General features: G+C 38.4%; 1 protein-coding gene across 2 annotated transcripts in view; it reads left to right on the top strand.

Annotated features, from left to right (window-relative positions):
* The window catches only part of PCMT1 (protein-L-isoaspartate (D-aspartate) O-methyltransferase), a 50877-nt gene that overhangs the window by 4343 nt on the left and 19932 nt on the right, over positions 1–26602 (top strand). For both annotated transcript variants that reach the window (XM_042940065.1, XM_042940064.1), the window contains exons 2-3: positions 17079–17183; positions 18404–18435. In XM_042940065.1, the coding sequence (XP_042795999.1) occupies positions 17079–17183; positions 18404–18435 (137 nt within the window). The remainder of the gene's footprint in view (positions 1–17078; positions 17184–18403; positions 18436–26602) is intronic.

A 26602-nucleotide genomic window follows, 5' to 3' on the forward strand; every position in this document is an offset into this window, starting at 1 on the left:
TCAGCCCAGAGCCTGACGCGGGGCTCGAACTCACGGACCGCGAGATCGTGACCTGGCTGAAGTCGGACGCTTAACCGACTGCGCCACCCAGGCGCCCCGATAATTGGTATTTTTAACGAGTTCCTAGGTAATTCTGCTACTGATCTGGGACCACACTTTAAGAATCACTGGCACAGAGGGGCACCTGGGTGGCTCAGTTGGTTGAGTGTCTGACTTTGGCTTAGGTCATGATCTCTCATGGTTCGTGAGTTCAAGCCCCACATCAGGCTTTGCAATCATGTTGGGGGGAGCCTGCTTCAGGTTCTCTGTCTCCCTCTCTCTCTGTCTCTCCTCTGCTAGCTTGCACTCACTCTCTATCTCAAAATTAAATAAACATTAAAAAAAAACTTATAATTAAAAAAAATCACTGACAAAGAATTGGAAATTATGAGGTTAAACACTGCCAATGTTTCAGCTGAATCAGTTTTACGCTTTAGAATAAAGTTTTAGAAAAGAAGTCTATAGCAGTCCTGCCCAAAGAGTTGTCTGTAATGTCTGTATCTGTGCAGTTTAATATGGTAGTCATCAGCCACATGTGGCATTCAGCATTTGAAATGTGGTTAACACAGCTGAGGAACTAAATTTTTGTGTTATTTAACTTAAATAGCCCACATGTGGCTAGTGGCGGCCGTGTTAGTGCTGGTTTATGGAAATAAAGAATATAGCTATTTTATAATTATGGGCTAATAATGTGCTCTTGAAACAAATTAAAATAACTGTGAGCCTGCTTAATCCAGGAAATGTGACAATTTAAGTAATGTTTATATTAGAATTTATTTTCTACTTTTATTGGGAACATTTCAAGTCATGGCCACTTAAAATAATGTGTTTTATTTTGTTTTGTTTTGACCTATTTTTATTTGTTAAAAAATTTCAGTCCACTGCCCTAATATATCAGTTATTTTTACTTTGCATCTTTGTGTCATTTCTCATATACTATACCACATAGAATTTGTCATTCAGCCAACTGATATTTAACTCTCTTCTGTATGCCAAACTCTAGGGATATAGCACTCAACAAATATTGTCTCTTGTAGGTTACTTCTAATGGGAGCAGACAAGTGAAATAGCTGGTATGTCACATTATAAATGACAGAGTAGGGAAGGAGGATGAGGAGTGTGGGGTGCTAGATTTGCAGTCGTAGGGGAGAAGGCCTCACTAAGGTGTCATTTGAACAAAGAGTTGGTGGAGGGGAAGAAATTCTAGCTAGGTAGAGAGAGCTGCGGGACAGGCATTCCAGGCAGAGAAAATTGCATGTGGTAGATTTGGATTAGGGGTGTGGGAGAAAGACTGAATCAAGGATATGATAGCAAGGTTTTGGGCCTGAGCAGCTGGAATGATCTGCCATTTTCTGAGTTGGAAATAATAAGTGAGTGAGCAGCAGGGACTTTGAAGTGGTGGGGAGGAGGCATGCAAGGAGGTGGGGGAGAGCAGGAGTTTAGTTTGGGGGATGTGTTTGAGATGCTTATAAGACATTTCAGTGGAGATTTAGAGTAGGCATTTGAATAAAAATTATGATGATTTGTGGTTTTTGTATCCTTATTTATTTCTGCAAATAAATTGGAATTATTTTCTTTTTTGTATTTAGAGTGTCAGTTCTTAGGACTAGTAGCATAACTAGTGGGAAAGAGAATATTCCAATAATTTTATCATGTGTGTTCATGGGCCAAATATAACCAGCTAATAAAATCCTCAGGGATTATTTTCAGAAATTGGGGCCTCGTTTAGAATCCAGAACATACCTCCTTATTTGACTTGTTTCAGGTCAGTTTTATGGGTACATACTAAGAAGTAAACTTACAGTACATTGAATCAGATTTAATTTATACGATGAGGGGGCTTTAATATTGTGTCTACTTAAATTTAAATCATTTAAAATTAAATGAAATTAAAAATTCAGTTTCTTAGTCACAATAACCATATTTCAAGAGCTCAGTAGCCACATGAGACTTTAGAAAGAAAGAAAGAAAGAGAAGAAAGAAGAGGTGCCTGGGTGGCTTAGTTGGTTGAGCATCTGCCTCTTGATTTGGCTCAAGTCATGATCCCAGGGTCGTGGGATCGAGCCCTGTGTCGGGCTCTACACTGAGCGTGGAGCCTGCTTGAGATTCTGTCTCTCCCTCTGCCACCTCCCCAACTTGTGTGCATGCTCTCACTCTCTCTCACTCTCTCTCTCTCTCTTAAATAAATATCCACATGAGGTTACAAGCTGCCTGTTAGTGCAGACAGAACATTTCCATCATTGTAAGTTCTATTGGGCAGCACTAGATCTGGATGTATTGTATATTACATTCTATTTAACGTGGTCTTGGGTCCATTGTGCTGTTCCACATATTTTTATTAGTATTACGTTTAGCTTTGACCCTCATGCTTTAAGAGTAGCAGTTAAAAAACAAGATATTCAGACAAGGGTGATCAAGATGATGAGAGTGTCGGCATTTTATACGGTGATTCGATGGGATTGAGGTTGTTTGATTTAGCAATGAGAAAGCTTAAGAAGAGCAATCGTGTTTAAATATTTGAGGAAATGTCATGTAGTAGAGGGTCAAACCAGGACAACTGGGAGGCAGATTTTGGCTCATTATAAGGAAGTATTCACAATGGTATCCCAACAATTGAAGAGTTGGCTTTGAAAAATAATGTTTTTTGTCACTGGATATGTTGAAGCAAAGAATGACCGTTTTCTGTAAGGGATGTTGTAGAAGAGACATGTCATCAGCTTTGACTGTGTGCTAGACTTCCACGGACCCTTCCAAATCCAGCATTCTGTAATTGTATTTATTTATTTATTTCTAATTTTTTTTTTAAGGTTTATTCATTTTTCAGAGACAGAGCGTGAGCAGGGGAAGGGGCAGAGAGAGAGGGAGACACAGAATCCGAAACAGGCTCCAGGCTCTGAGCTGTCAGCACAGAGCCCGACGCAGGGCCCAAACCCATGGACGGCGAGATCATGACCTGAGCTGAAGTCGGACGCTCAACTGACTGAGCCACCCAGGCGCCCCTGTAATTTTATTTTTTAATGTTTATTTATTTTGGGGGAGAGGGAGAGAGAGAGCAAGAGAGAGAGAATACACAGGGGAGGGGCAGAGAGAGAGGGAGAGAGAATCCCAAACAGACTCCGTGTTGTCAGTGCAGAGCCCTACAAGGGTTTTGATCTCACAAACCATGAGATCATGACCTGAGCTGAGATCAAGAGTCAGACGCTTAACCAACTGAGCCACCCAGGTGCCCCAAGATTCTGTAATTTTAAACATGTCATGGATTTCGTAAAATCAACTGTGGGGTTTGTGTATGTGTGTGTTAGGAGAGAGCCACAGAAGTTAACATTTGGTTACCTGTATTTTAGAGTTGTGTATAACATTTTAGTTTGTCAAATGTGAGGACTCCAGGGAACATGCTGCTTTAAGAAATAGTGTCAAAACTGGGTCACCTGGATGGCTCAGTCTGTTCAGCACCCAACTCTTGATTTTGGCTCAGGTCATGATCTCATGGTTGTGAGATTGAGCCCCGCATTGGGCTCTGTGCTGACAGCGCAGTCTGCTTGGGATTCTCTCTCTCCCTCTATCACTGTTTCGCACCCTCTCTCTCTCACTCTCCAAATAAACTTTAAGAAAAGAAAAAGAAATAGTGTCAAGACAAATAGTTAGCTTTATGTATCTATTAGGAGTGATAGTTCAAGGAAAGATGTGGGTATTTATTAATTTTTTTTAAGATGTGGGTTTTTAAAAAGTTTTTAATGTTTATTTGTTTTTTGAGAGAGAGAGAGAGAGAGTGAGCGAGTGGAGGAAGGGCAAAGAGAGAGGGGAGACAGAGTTTCCAAAGTGGGCTCCACACTGATAACAGTGAACCTGAAATGGGGCTTGAACTCAAAACCACGAGATCATACCTAAGCTGAAGTCAAACAAGTCAAACACTCAACCAACTGAGCCACCCAGGCATCCCAAGATGATTTTTTCTTTATTAATTATCTGACAGAGTGCTACATTAGTTTCAACTGTACAACATAGTGATTCGACAACTCTAGCGAGAAAGATGTATTTAGAAAAAAAAAATTTTTTTTAATGTTCACTTACTTTTGAGAGAGAGAGAGAGAGTGCAAGCAGGGGAGAGGCAGAGAGAGGAGACACAGAATCCAAAGTAGTCTTCAGGCTCTGAGCTGCCAACACAGAGCCTGATGCCAGGCTTGAACCCATTAACCATGAGGTCATTGTCTGAGCCAAACTTGGACACTTAACTGACTGAGCTACCCAGGCACACCAAGAAAGATGTATTTTGAAATAATCTCTGGTACTTAGATGATATGCTTTATTGTAACTTGCCGTCACATGAAATTCTTCTTTAATTATAGTGTGAATTTAAAACTAATCTCTTTCAGGGGCACCTGGGTGGCTCAGTCGGTTGAGCATCTGACTCTTGGTTTCAGCTCAGGTCATGATCCCAGGGACATGAGATTCAGCCCAATGTCGGGCTCCATGTTGAGCATGGAGCCTGCTTAAGATTCTCCCTCTCCCTCTGCCCCTCTTCCTCTCTTGCATTCTCTCTCTCTAAAAATAAAATAAAATAAAACAAAATAAAATAGAATAAAATACAAAATAAAATAAAAACAGAAACTAATAGCTTTCAGACTTTCTATACCCAGAGTGTCTCAAGCTCTGCTTATCTCATATCATGTCTAATTCTCGGTAGGAAACAGGTGCACCCGGGTGGCTCAGTCGGTTAAGTGTGTGACTTTGGCTCAGGTCATGATATCACACTTTGTGAGTTCGAGCTCTGCATCAGGGCATTCTTCCTGGTGTATTCAGTGCTTCATATCAACACAGACTCTCTTCTTTTTCATTTCTACCAGGATTGCTTCTATTCTTCTATTCTCCCAGGTCACGAATCTTGAGGTAGTCATTGATTCTTTTAGACCGTTACCACATTAACTGAACAGTTCTTTCAGATGCCTTTCTTGGTTTGCTTCCACTGTAGTTTCATTGATACTTTCCCAACCTAGGTCCTTAGTTCACGCTTGGAGTGATAGACCTCCAAGTGTCTGATACGTTGTCACACTTTCCCTTTCCTCAGCTCTGTTCTACACATTATACTGATTTTCCTAATATACCAATTTCTGTTAAGTTGCTTGCCTTCCCAGGCTCCTGTTGCTTGCTGTATTAAACACCTTTTGCTTAGCTTTGCGGCCTCTTTAGGGCCTTATACAACTAACTATTCCCATGCTCCAACTCCAGTTCTGTTCTTCAGGCTGATTTCATTTTCCTCTTCATATACTGTGTGCCTGAGGGTACCTGTTCAGCTGCTCTAACAAAGACCAAAATAACAATGGCTTAACATAATCAAAGTTTCTCTATCCTGTAACAACTAAGTAATTCAGAGCTAATATGGTGGTTCCATAGTGTAGAGCACAAGGATCTCTCTTGTGCTTCCTAAAGTCTTTCCCTCATCTGAAAGATTGAAGATAGTTTATTTACCTCCATCATTTCCATATTCCAGCCAGTGGGGTGAAGATTGAGGAAAGAGAAAAACCCCCATTCCTTTTTAAGGGGATGATCTGCAAGTTACATACATAATTTCTGGTATGTTCCATGGACAAGAGCTTAATTGTAAGATTATAGGTAACTATAGAGAAGCTAGGTAATGCATTCCATTAAAATTCTACCACTGTGAAGGAAAAGGACTCTCTCACTACATCTTAGATCTTGCTAATTGGAGAGTATATTTATGTATGTGTGTGTATTTTGTGTATGTGTATATATATATGTGTGTGTGTGTGTGTGTGTGTATAAATACAAACCATCTGTGATAAAGGGTTGGGAGAATTAAGATTAATTTTTAGTCAAGTAATATGTACATGGTTAAAAGATAAAATCATACAGAAGGGCTTTTAGTGAAAAATAACAATTGCTTGGCCCTATTCCTCCCCACCCCTAGACTCATTGCTTAGACGGAACCACTTGTGTTGTTTTGTTTTGTTTTGTTTTTAGTGGGCTCCATGCACAGCGTAAAGCCCAACGCAGGGCTTGAACTCATGACCCAGAGATCAAGCCCTGAGCTGAGTTCAAGAGTGGGATGCTTAACCGAGTGAGCCATTCAGGCACCCCGGGAACCACTTTTAACTGTGTTTTTTTGGTTCTTCTGTTAGTTACCTTCATGTCTTTAAATCATGTGGTTAAACTGTCATTTCTTATTTTATCAACGGTGGACATTATCTGTTGACCTCCTGCCAAGATGGATGAGTATTTACGCCTACTCCTCCCCCATCATAATTTTTGCTTCCTTTTTTGTGGTTACCTTTGTAACTTTAAGTAATATACTTTAACCTCAATTTCTTGTTCAATAATTCATAAACTAACACTACCTCTGGTAACTTTGTAAGAAAGGATACCAGCGAGCTCTTCCTCTCATTTTACAACTTATTAGTGGGTCTTTTACATTGTCAAAATTGATAGTTTGCATTTTGTTCTGAGCAGTAAATAAATTTTCTGTACATTGTTGTTTTTTTAATGTTTTCAATTTATTTATTTTTGAGAGAGAGAGTGAGTGGGGGAGAGGCAGAGAGAGAGGGAGACAGAGGATCCGAAACAGGCTCTGCACTGACAGCAGTGAGCCCAACGTGGGGCTTGAGCTCACAAACTGCAAGATCATGACCTGAGCCAAAGTCGGACACTCAACCGACTGAGCCACTCAGGTACTCCTGTACTTTGTTGATTTTTAAGTGTTGAAAATCAATAGTCACCAGTGATGATAACTCATGGCTGAGTTATGTAGTCTGCTGTGTGTTTATTCCCTGCCTTCTGTTTCCAGTATCACAGATCCCTCCTACTATTGTAGAGGAATAGTCAGATATTTTTCCTTGTTTTGTATTACATCAATTGCTTTAAATCCTGTCACATTTTAGTTTTCTTTCATATCTTTTTTTTTTTCCCCCCGGAACTTATTTCCCTCTGCACCCTTCTCCACCCCTGAAGTTAAGAAGAGAAACAGAGGGGCGCCTGGGTATCTCAGTCGGTTAAGCATCTGACCCTTGATTTCAGCTCAGGTCATGATCTCACAGTTCCTGAGCTCAAGCCCCATGTTGGGCTCTGTGCTGACCGCGTGGGCCTGCTTGGAATTCTGTCTCCCTCTCTGCCTGACCCTCTCCTGCTTGCTCTCTCTCTCTCTCTCTCTCTCTCTCTCAAAAATAAATAAATAAACATTAAAAAAAAAAAGATGTTTTTAAGAAAAAAAAAAAAACAACCAGAAACAGATACCTTCTCAACATGGCTCTGATCTCTTTAAGTTTTTTTATTATTTGGTTTATGGCTTGGATTCTGCTACATTCTCCTTTTTGAACCTTCTTATTTGGATCAATTGCATATTTGGACCAACACTAGCCATTATTATAATTATTTAATTAAGGTCCTTGGTCCCTAGGGTGCAGGAAGATTGGGTATGGGTGGTTATAGAGCTGTTTGCTATTTCAGAAAGCCTGATGGTAATTACACATTTACTCATAATTGGGCTATCCACGAAAAGTGAAACATTAAATTATTTTACTGTTTGCTAAAAATAGTTCAGGGTGCTGGCAGTTATACATGTCAGATTACCAAAAATGGTAAAATGACTTAATAACTTAGTAAATGTAGCTTGGTTTAGGCATCTTTCAACATATGGAATTTGGGGCAAAAACAAAAAGAATATTGTGAAAATTTTGGAAACTACCCAATAATGGCATAATAAGGGTTGATACTGAGACTTGATGTGTTCATCTTTTTAATAAATAGTGACATGCTTTTAAAAACCATTTAGAGGGGTGCCTGGGTGGCTCAGTTGGTTAAGCGTCCAACTCTCAGTTTCAGCCCAGGTCATGATCTCCAGGTTCATGGGCTTGGGCCCCACCTTGGGCTCTGTGCTGATGGTGTGGAGCCTGCTTGGGATTCACTCTCCCTCTCTCTCTGTCCTTCCCCTTCTCATACTGACTCTGTCTCTCTCAAATAAATAAACTTAAAAAAAATTAAAAAAAAAAAAGTAAGAAACCATTTAGAGGGGCACCTGGGTGGCTTAGCTGGTTAAGCATCTGACTCTCCATTTTGGCTTAGGCCATGGTCTCACAGTTCTTGAGATCAAGCCCTGCATTGGGTTCTGCACTGACAGAGTGGAGCCTGCTTGGTATTCTCTCTCTGCCTCTGTCTCCATCTTTCTGTCTCTCTCTCTTTCAAAAATAAATAAATAAACATTTTAACAACAACAACAAAGACCATATAGAGTTTTTAGTAAATTCCATATGCCTACATAGAGTAAGAAAGTAGCCAAAGAAACTCATGTGAGTTTGATAGAAGTGTATTACCTAGCTTAAGGGAAGTAGTCTGTTCACTTTGGTTTTTAGAATGTGCCTGGAACAATATGTTTGATTTTAGATATCACACTTTTAAGTATCCATCCAAAGAGTGAATAAGTGAATATGATGATGGTTTTAAAAACTGATGAATATTGGAGACATTGAATGAAGCTGCTAAATCTGAGAAAGATAAGGCTTGTATCTTAAAGATATGATAAGTGGTCATATGTCTTCAGATGAATGAAAAATGTTGGCTGGATAGAAAATTCAGTATTTTCTTTTGTGGCTTAAGAGAGCAGTACTAAGGTTCATGTAAGTAAGTTATAAAGAGGGAGGTTTCATATTAATACAGGGAAATATAATAGAGTGATTTGAATGTGGAAATCTTCAAATAGTAATCATGATACCAATTTATGAAGAAGTTAGACTTTAGGGATCCTAAGACCCCATGTAACCTTGAGAGTCTGTGAACCATCTCTCTAGAATTTGAATTGAGTTCAAGACAAAAGAACCACTCAGTTATTTTGGGGGGTGCCTGGGTGGCTCAGTCAGTTAAGTGTCTGACTCTTGGTTTCAGCTCATGTCATGATCTCATGGTCATGGGATCGAGCCCCACATCAGGCTCTGTGCTGAGCATGGAGCCTGCTTTGGGTTCTTTCTCTCCCTCTCCCTGTCCCTCTTCCTCTGCCTCTCTCGCTCTCTCAAAATAAATAAATAACATTAAAAAAAAAGAATCATTTTGGGAAATGAATTAGAAGTCATTAAGCTATTTGAATATGTTAGTGGAAGTATAGTCAAGTGGTTAGTAGGAATGTAACATCTCAATTTGAATGGCCTTACATCTGATTTGCTCTGAGGTCTTAGACAACTTAGTCTCTACACTCAATTTTATCATCTGTAAAATGGAGTAATAATAGTGCTTACTTTTTAAAAAAAATATTTATTTTTGAGACAGAGACAGAGAGAGAGAGACAGACAGAGAGACAGAGAGACAGAGCACAAGCAGGGGAGGGGCAGAGAGAGAGGGAGACACAGAATCCGAAGCAGGCTCCAGGCTCCGAGCCGTCAGTACAGTCTGATGCAGGGCTTGAACTCACTAGCTGTAAGACCATGACCTGAGCCAAAGTCAGACACTCAACTGAGCCACCCAGGCACCCCAATAGTGCTTACTTTATAAGATTGTTAGAGATGGCATAAGACTATTTGTAGTTCACAAGTTCATACCTTAACAGGGGTAGTGTATATAATATGGGTAGGATTTTGTCTGGCACAGGGTTATGTTTAGTAAATAATAAGTCTTCTTGTGATTTAAAATTGTTTTGAAAATGCTTTCACTGTTTTATTTATTTCACTATTTTATTTTAATAAATTTCACAGGTAGCTTGCTTAAAGTTATTTGTGTAGAAATAATATTTCCCATGGGGGTTAATTTACCCAAAATTTATATACTTTATTTTATTTAAAAATGTTTTTAATGTTTTATTTATATTTGAGAGAGAGAGAGACAGTGTGCAAGGGAGGAGGAGGAGCAGAGAGAGAGGGAGACACAGAATCCGAAGCAGGCTCCAGGCTCTGAGCTGTCAGCACAGAGCCCGACATAGGGATTGAACCCTCAAGCCATGAGATCATGACCCAAGCCAAAGTCGGACTTAATCAACTGAGCCACCCAGGCACCGCATATCCAAAATTTATAATATTTTAAAATGAAAAGACTAAATAAGTTTGTCTTTGCCAGTCTAGGACTATTTACAATGTTTTTGTTTTGTTTTGTTTTGTTTTAAATTTTTTTACATTTATTTATTTTTGAGAGACAGAGAGAGACAGAGCACAAGTGGGGTAGGGGCAGAGAGAGAATGAAACACAGACTCTGAACCAGGCTCCAGGCTCTGAGCTGTCAGAACAGAGCCCAACGTGGGGCTCAAACTCACAAACTGTGAGATCATGACCTGAGTCAAAGTCGGATGCTTAACCGACTGAGCCACCCGGGCACCCCTTTACAATGTTTTTCTATTTCATGTGCTTTGTTTGCTAATTTTTAACTATATTCTTTTGTTATTTGGAAGGTTTGTGTTTATACCTTTTGCAATGTCTTTAAACTACCTTTTCTATTTGCTATCTGGTCAGTCAGTATTAAATGGTATCCTTTGATTCCCCCTATTACGTACATAACAGTCAATGATCTAATTCTACTTTACCCCTTTTTTCTCCTCTCATTGTTTACAGATGCATTTTTTTTACTTTGTCAGAACCATATGACATTTATGTATTATTCCACCCATGTCTCTACCCCTGTTTTAGTCTTTGCTTTACAGTTGGTTATGTGTCCTTTGATGATGTATCCCTGTTTATCTCTTGGTTAGATGAAGCACATCCTCTGGAAGATATCTCAGAAGGGCTTGTCTGACATTCCCAGAATTCTGGCACATTCAAAACATCTTTTCTCTAAACTTGATATTTGAAGGACAATTTGACTGGGTATAAAATCTTTGGTTTACACTTAAAAAAACATCTTTATTGAGGTATAAATCAACTAATTTTAAGATTACAATCTGACGGGCACCTGGCTTGCCCTGTGGGTGGAGCATACAACACTTGATCTCGAGGTTGTGAGTTTGAGCCCCATGTTGGGCATGGAGCATACTTAAAACAAATAAAATCCTAAAAAAAAAATTACAGTTTGAAAAATTTGACAAATATAGTTGTGTAACCAACACCCTAATGATGTAGAATAGGGATTAGCAAACCACACCTCAGAAGCCCAATCTGGTCTGGTGTCTATTTTTAGAAATAAAGACTTATATTACTTAACACAGCCATTCCCTGTATTTGGTATTGTTTGTGTTGTTCCCACACTACATTGACAGAGTTGAGTTGTTGCAACAGAGACTATTCGGCCTGCAAAGCCTGAAATATTTACTATTTTGACCTTTATGTAAATTTGCTGATCTACGATCTAGAACATTTCTTTTACCCACAGAGTTTCTCATGTTGCTTAGCAATCAATCTCCTTTACCCCTAACCTCTCTAGCAATCACAGATCAGCTTTGTGCCACTGTGATTTTGACTTTTCTAGAATTTGATATAAATTGTCATATAGTGTACAACCTATAGGAGTCATATAGTATATATGGCTTTTTTCACTGACATTAATGCTTTTGAACTTTCTCTGTGTTGTTGAATGTATCAGTAGTTTGCTGTTCTTGTTGTTTTGTGGGTTTAAAAAATTTTTTTTACATAAACTCTACCCACAATGTGGGGCTTGAACTCTCAAACTCATGACCCAGAGATCAAGAGTTGCATGCTGTATGGACCGAGCCAGCCAGGTGCCCAGTAATTTGCTTTTTTAAATTGTTGATTTGTACTTTCTTTTCTTGAATTTCTTGAAAATGTTGCTTTATTCCTTTTTTGCTCTGAATTTTGCTCTTAGGAAATCTGACGGTTGCCCAATTTTTTTTTTCAATCCTTATTACATAACTTGATTTTTTTGCCTTGAGGCTCTGAGGGGTTTTTTTCCTTGCCTTTAAACTCTGATAGTTTGCAACAACCTCTTTGACCTCAGCCACAGGAATTTCTTACTTGACATATCTCCAAAGGCAAGGGAATTAAAAGTAAAAATGAATTATTGGGACCTCATCAAGATTAAAAGCTTCTGCACTGCAAAGGAAACAATCAACAAAACTAAAAGGCAACCAATGGAACAGGAAGAGATATTTCCAAATGACATATCAGATAAAGGGCTAGTATCCAAAATCTATAAATAACTCACCAAACTCCACACCTGAAAAACAAATAATCCAGTGAAGAAATGGGCAGAAGACATGAATAGATACTTTTCCAAAGAAGACATCCAGATTACCAACAGACACATGAAACGATGCTCACTGTCACTCATCATCAGGGAAATACAAATCAAAGCCACACTGAGATACCACCTCACACCAGTCGGAGTGGCTAAAATGAGCAAATCAGGAGACTATAGATGCTGGCGAGGATGTGGAGAAGCAGGACCCTCTTGCACCGTTGGTGGGAATGCAAACTGGTGCAGCCGCCCTGGGAAACTGTGGAGGTTCCTCAAAAAATTAAAAATAGAATTACCCTATGACCCAGCAATAGCATTGCTAGGCATTTACCCAAGGGATATAGGAGTGCTGATGCATAGAGGCACATGTACCCCAATGTTTATAGCAGTGCTTTCAACAATAACCAAATTATGGAAAGAGCCTAAATGTCCATCAGCTGATGAATGGGTAAAGAAGATGTGGTTTATATATACAATGGGATACTACTTGGCAATGAGAAAGAATGAAATCTGGCCATTTGCAACAACATGGATGGAACTGGGGGGTATTATGCTAAATGAAATGAGTCAGTCAGAGAAAGACAGATACCATATATTTTCACTCATATGTGGATCTTGAGAAATGTAACAGAAGACCATGGGGGAAAGGGGAAGTGGGGGAGAAGTTACAAACAGAGAGGGAGGGAGGCAAACCATAAGAGACTCTTAAATACAGAGAACAAACTGAAGGTTGATGACGGGTGGGGGAGAAGGGAAAGTGGGTGGTGGGCATTGAGGGAGGCACCTGTTGGGATGAGCACTGGGTGTTGTATGGAAGCCAATTTGACAACAAATTACATATATATAAAAAAGAAAGAGGGGCGCCTGGGTGGCTCAGTTGGTTGAGCGTCCAACTTCAGCTCAGGTCATGATCTCGCGGTTTGTGGGTTCGAGCCCCGCATCGGGCTCTGCTGATGGCTTAGAGCCTGGAGCCTGCTTCGGATTCTGTGTCTCCTTCTCTCTCAGCCCCTCCCCAACTTGTGCTCTGTCTCTCAAAAATAAATAATTGTAAAAAAAAAAAGAAAAGAAAGCTACACCAAAGTAAATAAATAAATAGACATTAAAAAAATTCTTCAAATAAAGTCTGATAGTTTTATTAGTAAATGTCATGAAGTTGGCCTGGTAATATTTTTACTTACTTTCCGCTAGGTTTTCTTTGAATGTAGTTTTAAAATTATTGTTTCTGTTTAATCAGCCGGAATGTTTTTATTTGTATTTTGTTTTCTTTTTACAGTATCTTTGGATGGAGTTGAGTTTTTTTCGTTTTCCTATTTTTAAACATTTTGTGGACACAATTCAACAGCGCCTTTTTTCAGTATTGTGACTTGCAGTTTCTTTTTTTTTTTTTTTAATTTTTTTAATGTTTACTTTTGAGAGACAGAGAGACAGAGTGAGTGAGAGCAGGGGAAGGGCAGAGAGTGAGGGAGACACAGAATTTGAAGCAGGCTCCAGGATTTGGGCTGTCAGCACAGAGCTGGACATGGGGCTCGAACCCACGAACTGTAAGATATGACCTGAGCCGAAGTCGGACGCTTCACCAACTGAGCCACCCAGGTGCCCCTGACTTGCAGTTTCTTTAATGGACGATGATGTGTTGGGAGTAGTGTTGGGAAAAGGGGAGGAGTCAGCACATCTTGTTGCTCTTTTGTTTCTGTAATATCCTTAATTATCTTTTCCCTGTTGCTGCACCAAGAGGCACCATCCTTTCCCTTTTTATTTGATTCTCCCCCAGAAGTAGAACTTCTCATGGTTGCCACCTCTAGTCCCATTTAATTTTTAAATAGAATCATACAGTATCTGGTGTTTTGCTACTGGTTTCTTTCACTTAGCACAGTGTTTTCAAGGTTCGTATTATGTGGTAGCAGGAGTCAGTACTTTTATGGTTTAATAATATTTTATTGTATGGATATACCACATTTTGTGTACCCATTCATTGGTGGACATATGGGTTATTACCACGTTGGGCTATTATGAATAATGCTCCTATGCACATTTGTGTACAAGTTTCCGTGTGAACATATATTTTTATTTCTCTTGGGTATACATATAGGAATAGAATTGCTGGGTCCTGTGGTAACTCTTACCTTTAACCATTTGGGGAACTGCCATTTTCTGAGGTGGCAGCACCGTTTTACATTTCCACCTGCAGTGCATAAGTCCTTGCCAGTATTTATCATCTGCCTTTTTGATTGTAGCCATTGTAGGGGCTATGAAATGGTGTCTCATTGTGGTTTTAATTTGCATTTCCCTGAGCAGCATCTTTTCATGTACCTATTGGCCACTTGTATACCTTTGGAGAAATGTCTATTCAGATTCTTTGCACATTTTGTCTCTTTACATTGAATTGTAAGAGTTCTTTATGTATTCTAAATACAAGTCCCTTCCCAGATACATGATTTGCAAATATTTTCTCCCATTCTATGAGTTATTTTTCACTTTCTTGAGAGCATCCTTAAGGCACAGAAACTTTTAATTTTGATGAAATCCAATTTCTATTGTTTTCTCTTGTTGCTTGTGCTTTTGGTATTCTATCTGTGAATCCATTGCCAAATCCAAGGTCATGAAGATTTACCTCAATATTATCTTCTATGAGTTTTATGGTATTAGCTCATATACTTAGGTCTTTGGTCCATTTTGAGTTAATTTTTGTATATGATATGAAGTAAAGTTTGAGTTTCATTCTTTTACATGTGGTTATCCAGTTGTCCCAGCACCGTTTGTTGAAAATGACTGATCTTTCATCATTGAATGGTCTTGGCATCTTCGTCATCTCACCGTCTTTTAAGTTCCTTTCTTACAGCCAGTGCTGTGAAGATCCAAGTCCCAGGCCTGTGTTCCGTATTTTAGTACTTAGTGCTGTTACTCCTTTTGAGGGGAATGATTTTGTGTGTGCTTCATCTGTATCCCCTGCTTCTCCTTTTTCTCTTGGAGTCTTTTAACCTCATCCCATCCCTACCCTGGTTTTCTGTACCCACAGGCTTACAGCAATGGGAGGAACTTTGTTGGAATTTAGTGTTTATTTTATAGGTAATTAGAAGTCTGAATATTCTCTGCCTTCTAGTAATATGAAGGCATGGGTCGTGTGTGGTTTTATATATGCCCCTTCATGATCTTAGGGTGAAGATTTTTTGAGTGACTATGTGAAGAGATTCAGGTTCTGGTAACTGCCATTACCCTCTAGAACCTGGACACTCCACAGTTAATGAATAAATTAAATAGGTTTGCATAAATATTTGAAACTTCTCATGATGCTTTTACTGAAGTCTTATTTTTTTTAAGTTTATTTATATAAGTAATCTCCACACCCAGCGTGGGGCTTGAACTCACAACCCTGAGATCAAGAGTCACATGTTTTTCCTTTTTTTTTAAGTTTATTCATTTATTTTGAGAGAGAGAAAGAGTGAGAGAGTGTGCACACACACACACGCGCTTGCAGGGGAGGGGCAGAAAGAGGAAGAGAGAGAATCCCAAGCAGGGGTTGCACTATCAGCGTGGAGCGTGATGTGGGGCTCGATCTAACGAACTGTGAGATCATGACCTGAGCCGAAATCAAGAGTCAGAGGCTCAACCGACTGAGCCACCCAGGTGCCCCAAGTCACATCCTCTCTCAACTGAGCCAGCCAGGCACCCCACTAAAGTCTCATTTTTCAAAGAAAATTTTTTAATGTTTGTTTATTTTTGAGAGAGAGAGAGAGAGAGAGAGAGAGCGCGCGCGCGCACACAAGCGGGGGAGGGGCAGCGAGAGAGGGAGACACAAAATCTGAAGCAGGCTCCAGGCTCTGAGCTGTCAGCACAGAGCCCAAAACGCAGGACTTGAACTCACGAACCATGAGGTCCTGACCTGAGCTGGAGTTGGAAGCTTAACCGACTGTGCCACCCAGGCGCCCCTAAAGTCTCATTTTAAAATAGTCATTCATAACGTAGCCAAATTCAGCAAAGCATATTTTGGTTAAAAATTTTTATTTCTTGAATGTTAAAGTCAAGTTCATACATTTAATCTTACAGTTTTTAGATCTGTGAGGACAGGAATATGCTATCCTGTTTATTTGTATAATCCTAAGCATATACCATTTTGTCTGGTATGTATTAGACAGTCAATAAACTTATTGAGTGAGTTAATAAGGACTTTACTGAATAACAACATGGTACCATGAAGGTTATTCAAAGTTAACGTATTATATTTAATCTCAAAGAATGAATAGTTGGGGGACCCATATATAATCATTACTCACCCTGCTTTCCTTCTTGAAAAATTTCTTTTCGCTTGGGCTTTGTAACAGTTTATCTACTTGATTTTCATCCACCCTTGTGACTGCTCTTTGTCATAATCTCTGAAGGTTCTGCTTCCTTTGCACATCTCTTCAGTGTTCGCTTTTGTTTTTCTTCCTGTGTATTCTTCCCTGGCCACTTATTTCACTTCCGTTGCTTCAGTTACCATCTGTATAACTAGAAATCTTTATCACCGCCCTAGATCTCTTTCCTGAACTCCAGATCCACGTGTTCCGTGGACTGCTGCGTATCTCCACCTGTATGCTTTAGCCATTAACTGAATAAGTAAGTTACCCTTCTCTCCTTAACTCTGCTCCTTCTGTAGGATTTCTCAAGTCAGTGTATGACATCAGCATTTCAGCCATTATCCCCGTTCTTCCTTCAAAGCTAGTTAGTTAAGTATACATTACCTATTAAATATAACTCAAATCCTGCTTTTCTTTATCCTAACTGTCCTCACTGAGGACCAGGTTGTGTTTACCTGGGTCATTGCAACAACTGCCATTCTTGCTCTCTTCCAATCCAGTCTCTACAGTGCAACCAGAGTAATTATTCTAAAATATAGCTCATCATCTCATCATCTCACTCCCAGCTTAAAATGTTTGCCTCATTCGTTTCAGAAAATGGAATCATCAAAACAGATAAAGTGTTTGAAGTAATGCTGGCCACAGACCGCTCCCACTATGCAAAATGTAACCCTTATATGGATTCTCCACAATCAATAGGTGAGCTTCTGGATTTCTGAAATTGTCACATTTTTACTCATTAACTGTATAATTTTTGTTAAGTAAAACTAGTTTGAGACACAGATATTATTGCCTTGCTAATTTGAATTTTATGCCTCAGGAAGTTTCATAATCCCAAACATAACCATTTCAATAAGATGATGTTATGTATATGAAGTATGTTTTCTGTTTTCTCAAACTTATATAATATATATAAACAATATTTTAAACATTCTTCATAAAACATACTTTTAATGAAAATTTAAGTTTAAGCTAAGTGCTCTTTAGGGCCTCAATGTTGACTGAGGTGGTTTTTCACATTAGTATCAGTTTTTTAAATCAATATTAAAGGAAGTAAGCGTAATAAAGTAGTTATTGATTTCTCTGCTTCACTTGCCCTGAATCTTTTGGTTTGTGCTTGATTTCAGAAAGTTCTTTATTTAATTCCTTCTCCTGAAGCAGTTTTTGCTGAACTGCTGAGCCTTGGCAGTGGGCGCCTTTGAGGCTTAGAAGTGCCTCGGGATCCTGTCGGCCAGCCGCCATACTTTCTTCTTTCAAAGCACTATAACAGTCAGCAGAGAAGATCCTGGGGAGCTTCTGAACCCCGAAGGCACCTGCTACCACCGCTCAGTGAAAATTGCTTCAGATGCAGAAGCAGGTAAATAAGTTTTGAGAAAGCAGCACCGGAAGGAAAAACTTGAAAGCTAAACACTACGAAAAGATTGGGAATTACCGTCAGGTGTTAGTATATAGAGCAAATTGAAGTAGGTGTTAGTCTCTTAATCTACTTGGAGTGCCAGTTAATTGTTCAATAAGTTGTCGGAAGTATGAAGCCACTTAATTTTGCGAAGATTTTGCATACCTATTGTATATGGAAGTTTGTTTTCTTTTCATAAATCTGGAGAGGAAAACAAGCCATAAAGTTACCAACTCAACTTACTTTTTCTTACTTTTTTAGCTAACTATATGGGAGAAGAAATTTTCAGAAATAGTGGGAGTGTTGTACTAGAAGAGCACATCAGCCTTTGGCATGATTGTATTTTCTCATTTTAACTGCTGCTTGACAGTACTCTAAGATGCAAAATAAAAGTTTTCTTGAGATCATAAAAACAAAAAATATTTTATGGCAAAGAATTTGTGGATGTGAGGAAAGGAGTTACATGGAGTATCTGGTATGTTTTTGTATCGGATATGTCAGTAGTTCTCTTCTTCTTTTGCAGGTTTCCAAGCAACAATCAGTGCTCCACATATGGTAAGTTAACTTTGGTCATTCGGGCACAAATGGATCACAGTTTTCCACTAAGATGGGTTTTTTTTTCAGTAAAAAAGGTTTAAAGAAAGTTAAATTTTATCATCTATGAGTTATGTCGGTTGGTAATGAACCTCTTATTAATCCATGATCTATAGAAGGAAGCCTTCTTGGTAGAAACTGTCATTAAAGTTTTTGTTGGTTGTCACTGGTATCTAATCATGTAAAAATTGGATATAAAAGGTTATTTAGTGATGAGTGAATTAGGGAGAGAGTATTTTAAATGATATAATGGACATATCATAAAATCTCAAGTTGAATATTATTTGAAATATTTTATTCGGAAAATCCATTAGGGGTTGGTCAAGTATAGCAGCTATGAAAATTTGTAACTTTGAGAAAGACCTATCTTAAGTTATCTAGCACTTTCAATCTGTTGGGAATTTTCTTGGGTTTTAAATGTCAGTTATTTGAATGAGTCCTCTATTGGTTTTTGGAGAGAAAAACAATAGCTTTTCTGATTCTCTGAAAGTATTTGGGGTTGGAGAAACTCTTATTTAAACGTAAAGACCTCTTTGTACCAAAATAAATTCATATATATGATGAATTGGTAATTATACTAGAAGAAAATATAGGAAAATTATTACTTATAAGCATTAAATAGAAATGACTTTTTAAAACATTACAAGGGGCACCTGGGTGGCTCAGTTGGTTGTGTCCAACTTTGGCTGAGGGCATGATCTCATGGTTCATGGGTTCGAGCCCCGCGTTGGGCTCTGTGCTGACAGCTTAGAGCCTGGAGCCTGCTTCAGATTCTGTCTCCCTTTCTCTCCCCCTTCCCTACTCATGCTCTGTCTCTCTCTCCCTCCCTGTTTCAAAAATAAATAAACATTAAAAAATAAAAATAATTGCAACTATGTGGATGGAACCAGAGGGTATTATGCTAAGTGAAATTAGTCAGAGAAAGACAAATACCATATGACTTCACTTGTATGAGGACTTTAAGACACAGAACAGATGAACTCAAGGGAAGGGAAGCAAAAATAATAGAAAAACAGGGAGGGGGACAAAACATAAGAGACTCTTAAATATGGAGAACAAACAGAGGGTCGCTGGAGGGGTTGTGGGAGGGGGAATGGGCTAAATGGGTAAGGGGCATTAAGGAATCTACTCCTGAAATCATTGTTGCACTATATGCTAACTAACTTGGATATAAATTAAAAAATAATAATAATAAAATAAAACAAAAATAAAGCATGACAGAAGACAAAGAGGCCTGATATATTTTGCAACATAAAAAATTGAGATTTCTAGGGTGCCTGGGTGGTTCAGTCGGCTAAGCGTCCAACTTCAGCTCGGGTCACAATCTTGCAGTCTGTGAGTTCGAGCCCCGCATTGGGCTCTGTGCTGACAGCTCAAAGCCTGGAACCTGCTTCGGATTCTGTCTCTCTCTCTCTCTCTCTCTGCCCCTCTCCCACTCACGTTCTCTCTCCAAAAAAACATTAAAAAAATTTTTTTTAAAAATTGGGATTTCTGCAGAGAAAAAAATGTTACAAGCAAAATTAAAAGAAAAACTGAGGGAAGTATTCAATAGGTAAAGTACAAGAATGATAGTTCATAGAAGAAATACAGATGACATTAGCACTTAAACCAATGAAAAGATGTCATTTTCATTTATATTTACATACTTAATAAATTACACATTAGTATTGTAGTAAAGTACCATTTTTCATGAACAGATTGTCAGAGATCAAAGAGCTTAATACTTTGTCCTGGAAAGGGGAAACTGACAATTAATATACAATATACTTTTTTGTTGAGAGAGTACATTGGTAGTGTTGGAAAACAATTTGGCAAATCTATAAAATGTGAAATAAATGTACCTTACACTCTTCAGTTTAAAAAAAATTTTTTTTTAATGTTTGTTTATTTTTGAGAGAGAGAGAGAGGCAGAGTGTGAGCAGGGGAGGGACCGAGAGAGAGGGACATACAGAATCTGAAGTAGGTTCCAGGCTCTGAGCCATCAGTACAGGTCCTGACACGGGGCTCTAACTCATGAACGGTGAGATCATGACCTGAGCCGAAGTTGACCACTTAACTGACTGAGCTACCCAGGTGGCCTACACTCTTCAGTTTTATTTCAAGATATTTATCCTTGAATAATATAATATATTTTTATAGGTACAAAATTACTAACAATGTTCATTCTGCATTATTTATAATAGCAAAAAAAAAATAACAGTGATCACGAATAGCCCATTAATAGTCAGTGGTTAATAATTATACAGTGAAATACTGTGAAGCTGTTAAATGAGGAGTCTCTGTAGGGACCAGTACGGCAAGATGTTCAGCAAACATTATGTATAAAAGAAGAGTATGTAAGAGTGTTTACAGTATTTTGTAATACGTAAAAATCAAGTCTGCACGTATACATATATACATATGTCTTCCTATAGGCATGAAAACTAAAAATGAGTTCTTCTAAGGTCAGAATTAGATGATTGGAGGGTGAAAGGGAGATCTACTTTTCACTCTGCACTCTGTATATTATCAGTTTCTTTTTGTTTTCTTCTTCCCTTTTTTTAAAAGTTTATTTACTTAAGTTGTCTCTATACCCAAAGCTCATACTCCCAACCCCAGGATTAAGAGTCGCTTCTCTGACAGCCAGCCAGGCTCCCCCTTCTTTGTTTTGTTTGTTTGTTTGTTTGGTTTTTTTCCATTCATGGAATAGGAATGGTTTTTTTTATGCATTAACTATTCAAAGAAATGAATGATTTAAAGCAAGTGTAGTCCTAAGATTGCTGCAGGCAGTTTGAAGTACTACTTACAGCAAAAGATTTATGTAGAAGCATTCATTTAATTCTCAAAGTTATTTTAGAGAATTGGTATCCTGAATGTCTGGGAAATTGACTGGAGGGGTGTGTCTTCCTATATCAAAGGAAATACTGCATGAATTTTTCTTTTCCCCTGAAGCTTGGTGCTGAGTATCCAGTTCACTGCCAAAGAAAACATGGCAGAAACTCCATGGCGAAGGATGCATTTTTCGACAAAAAAAATAACAACTTTAGTAAGCTACAATTCACCTACTGTAAAATTCACCCCTTTAGTGTTATGGATTTTAGTCTATTCAGAGTTGTTCAAACATCACCACTATCTAATTTCAGAACATTTTCCTCAGCTCAAAAAGTAATGCTGTACCCATTCACAGTCAATTCCCATCCCTCATCTGCCAAAGTCCTGGTAACGACTAATGTGCTTTTTATTTCTGTCTCTCCCGGACATTTCGCTTAAATGGAATAATACAATATATAGCATTTCGCAACTGGCTTTTTATATTTACATTTTCAAGGTTTGTATTGTAGCATGAATCACTACTTCATTTCTTTTTATTGCTGAATAATATTCCATTGTATGAATATACCACACTTTGCTTTTTTGTCAGTTGATAGACATTTGGGTTGTTCCCACTTTCTAGCTACTGTGATTAATGCTACTATGAACATTAATGTACAAGTTTTTGTGTGTGCGTGTATTTTCAATTCTTAGGAGTGGAATTGGTAGATCATATGGTGATTCTAGATTTAACATTTTGAAGAATGGTCAACTGTTTTCCAAATGGCTGCACTGTTTTACATTGCTACCAGCAACATACAAATGGGGGTTTCAGTTTCTGCACTTTCTTGTCAACACTTGCTATTGTGTGCTTTCTTTCTTTTATCCATCCTAGTAGCTGTGAAGTGGTATGTCATTGTGGTTTTGAGTTGCATTAACCCTAATGATAATGATGTTGAGCATCTTTTCATGTGCTTATTGACCATTTGTAGGTCTTTGCAGAAATGTCTATTCATATCCTTTTCCATTTCTTAGTTGAGCTGTCTTTTAAGAAAAGGCTGCATTTAAAATAATATTTATTGTGGTATAATGCGTATAACATAAAACTTAACATCTTAATCTTTTTTTTTTTTAATGTTTATTTTTTGAGAGAGAGAGAGCACATGCACGCATGACCAGCGGAGGGGCAGAGCGAGAGAAGGAGAGAATCCCAAGCAGGCCTCCATACTTAGCACAGGGGCTGATGTAGGGCTTGACCTCACGACTGTGAGATCATGACCTGAATCAAAGTCAAGAATGAGATGCTCAACCAACTGAGCCACTCAGGCGCCCCTTAACCATTTTTTAAGCATATAGTTCAGCAGTGTTAAATACATTGATACTGTCGTGTAACTAATCTCTAGAACTCTTTTCATCTTGCAAAACTAAAACTCTATACCATTCAACAGTAATTTCCCATTTCCTGGTCTCCCCAGGCCCGGGCGACCACCATTCTATTACCTATCTCTAAGAATTTGACTAGTCTAGATACCTCATAAGTGGAATCATAAAATATTTGTTTTTTTATGACTGGTTTATTTCACTTAGTGTAATGTCCTCAAGGTTCATCCATGTCATAGCTTGTATAAAAAAAGGATTCATTTTTAATCACTTACATTTCCTTACCTATGTCTCTTAGTAAGGAAAATGTGTGTATTCATGTGTATGTGTATAGTCACGCAGTAGCTCTCTATGTGTGTATGTGTGTGCAAGCAGTAATAATACAGTGTCCTTTGATGCTTGTGGAACCAGGATGTGAGTAGAATAAAATAATATTAATTATACATATGAACAAACATTGTAATATGAACAAACATTTGTGATCTTATATCATTTATTGTATAGATCTCAGAAGTATTGAAAGAGAAGCGGAAAGCGAGGAGCAACTCTTCGCTCTCTGTTGACATCTCTATTTAATGAACTTTAAAATCACAGACTTGGAAGTAACTACAAGCCTGGAATATTTTCCAAAGGTGTAATTGAAGATGTAATATATGCAGTGGGCAAGAGATTAAAAGCAACCTGTTAAAATGGCATCCCAGTAGCAGTGAGCACACTTAGCATGCAGATATTGAATCCTAAATATCATTTCTCACTAAATGAGACTAGAGTTCCTTGGAGAAGTGACTGAATATTGGGAAATAAGGAAGTACTCACAGGTTGATGGGTGATGTTGAAAGGACATAGGAGCAGGTTTGAAGAGACTCCCAGAGGCCAATTGGAGATAATTTGAGAATTGGAAAATGATACATAATGAAGATAATGTATTTTAACATAGTAAATCAGAAACAAAAATCCATGAGTTCATAGAGATTAAAAACAAAAAAGTAAGACAGAAAATGAAAAACAGAAGAATGCCAATTAATACATATGGAGGGAATAATAAAATTAAAAAAAATCACTATTTTGGGGGCATGTGGGTGGCTTAGTCGGCTAAGCATCTGACTCGATTTCAGCTCAGGTCATGATCTCATGGTTCGTGAGTTTGAGCCCCACATCAGGCCTGCACTAACAGTGTGGGGCCTGTTTGGGATTCTCTCTCCCCCTCTCTCTCTGCCCCTCCCCTGCTTGCATGCACTGTCACTCTCTCAAAATAAATAAATGTTAAAAAATACATATTTAAAAAATAAGTAAAGTAAATAAATCACTATATTGTAATCATCAATATAACAAATTGGGCAGAGATTGTCAGTTAATCTAAAACAATTTAGAGGGGGTGCCTGGGTGGCTCAGTTTTGTTTTTTTTTTTAAGCTTATTTATTTATTTTGAGAGAGAGACAGAGAGCAGGGGAGGGGCAAAGAGAAAGGGAGAGAGAATCCCCAACAGGCTCCATGCTGTCAGCACAGAGCCCAACATGGGGCTCGAACTCATGAATTGTGAGATCAGAACTTGAGCCCGGATCAAGGGTAGGACCCTTAACTGACTGAGCCACCCAGGTGCCCCAGTAGTCAGTATTCTGAAGAACAGAAAAGTGGTAGGTGGAGGAGAACTGAAGGGAGAATATTTTATATTGACAAATACAATGCATAATCCTTGAATGGATTGGGGTAAAAACAGCTATAAAGGACATTTTGGGGATAGTTGAGGAAATTTAAGTACAGTGTGTATTGTATGTTGGATGATGATACTAAATTGATGATTTTCATGAGTGTGGTAATGGTGATGTGGTTGCAAAGGGAGATGTCTTAGTTTTTTTGGCATATGCGTGCTGAAGTATTTTGCTGTGAAGTATCATAATGTGTACACCTTTTTTCAGATGGTATGGTAAAACAGTATGGCACAATATATAAACAGTTGGTGACTGCATACGAGGAAAAATGTGTGTATTCATTATATTTGTGGGTTTGAAATTTTCCATAATTATAAAAAAACTTAAAATTTTTAATGTTTACTTATTTGTTTTTTAATGTTTGAGAGAGAGCGAGACAGAGCACAAGCAGGGGAAGGGCAGAGAGAGAGGAAGACACAGAATCTGAAACAGGCTCCAGACTCTTAGCTGTGAGCACAGAGCCCGACGTGGGGCTCAAACTCCCAAACAGTGAGATCATGACCTGAGCCAAAAATCAGATGCTTAACTGACTGAGCCACCCAAGCGCCTCTGTGTTTATTTATTTTTGAGAAAGAGACAGCATGAATTGGGGAGGGGCAGAGAGAGAAGGAGACACAGAATCTGAAGCAAGCTCCAGGCCCCAAGCTGTCATCACAGAGCCAGACACAAGGCTTGAACTCACCCACTGTGAGATCATAACCTGAGCCAAAGTCAGACAAATTAAAAAAGCTTTTAAAAAACTGTTAATTTTGGATTTAGTGATAAACATGGGTTATCCAGAAAAATACTAGCTAGGGTGATAAAAGCATGAAAAATGCTAATAATTGTGATAGAAGGCCTTGACAATAACTCAGCATGGTCCCCTTTTATAAAAGCAAATCTTGTATAGACATACTGCTGAAAAAATATTCCTGGGTTTGTTGGAATTAAGATACCACAGTACTGCATATAAACTGGGAATTGACACCTTAAAGAAGTCCCTTCTTGTCCTTTGATTTCTGGATCCAGAAAGACAAGTATTAGGGAAGTTATTTTGTTTCTTTGGTTACTTCCAAGTTCCTATAGTGTGATACTTGTTATCGTATTATTAATAGAAATTATTAAACCTCATAACTGATTGTTGTAAGAATATTATGAAAGCTACTTCCGATGTTTAGTCCAGAACTTTTTCATGGTACCAATGTTTTTCACTCTTTAGACAAGAGCCTCTTTTGCGAAGCAATCTATATGAAAGATTGATAAAGTTAGTTCTCTATTACTCTTTTCCCAAAACACACCCCTCCTTCAGTGTACATTTGTGTGTTACCTCTCAAGGGGTTCTGTGGAATATTAATGACTTTCTGGAACACTGTTTGAAAACCATTGGATTGTGTGTGGCTGTATCTGTTAAAGGCCTTTTCCCCATTTTATGTTAGTTGTGGAATAGTAGCCTTAACTTTTTCGTTTTTAACTTTTTAATATGGAAAGTTTCCAACACCACATAAATAAATAGAATACTATAATGAACCTCATGTAGCCATAATCACCTTTAATAATTACCCCAAATTTGTTAATCTTGTTTTATTTTTATTTTGTCTCCCTCTTGCTGAACTATTTAAAAACAAATCTCAAACATAATATTGTTCACCCTCATTAGTACTTAAATGTAAATCTGATGACTTTAAACACACAACTACAGGGGCGCCTGGGTGGCTCAGTTGGTTAAGCATCCGACTTGGGCTCAGGTCATGACCTCACAGTCCGTGGGCTTGTGCCCCGCGTTGGGCTCTGTGCTGACAGTTCAAAGCCTGGAGTCTGCTTTCGATTCTGTCTCTCCCTGTTTGTCTGCCCCTCCCCCGCTTGCAGTCTGCCCCTCTCTCTCTCAAAAAGTAAACATTAAAAAAAAAAATTAACTACAATATTATATCATATCGTTCCTTAGTATGTTATGTTGTCTTAAAACCAGTCCATGTTCAAACTTTACCAGGTGTTTCCAAGAAGATCTTTTATGGTTGATTTGCTTAAATCAGGATCCAAACAAGGTCCAGACGTTACACCTTTTTAGTCTTTTTCAGTCTTAGTCTCTTTTAATTTTAAAAGTCTCCTTTCTTTTTTTAAATCCCACTTATTTACTGACAAAAACTCATCCATTTGTCCTGTAGAATTTCCCATGTTCTAAACTTGGTTAAGATTGTTTCCTGGTAATACTTAACTTGTCCCCCCTACCCCAACCTTTTTTTTTTTGTCTTTTCAGGAACACTGCCTAATGG

The sequence above is a fragment of the Panthera leo genome, chromosome B2, assembly GCF_018350215.1.
Source record: "Panthera leo isolate Ple1 chromosome B2, P.leo_Ple1_pat1.1, whole genome shotgun sequence".
Classification (NCBI taxonomy): Eukaryota; Metazoa; Chordata; class Mammalia; order Carnivora; family Felidae; genus Panthera; species Panthera leo.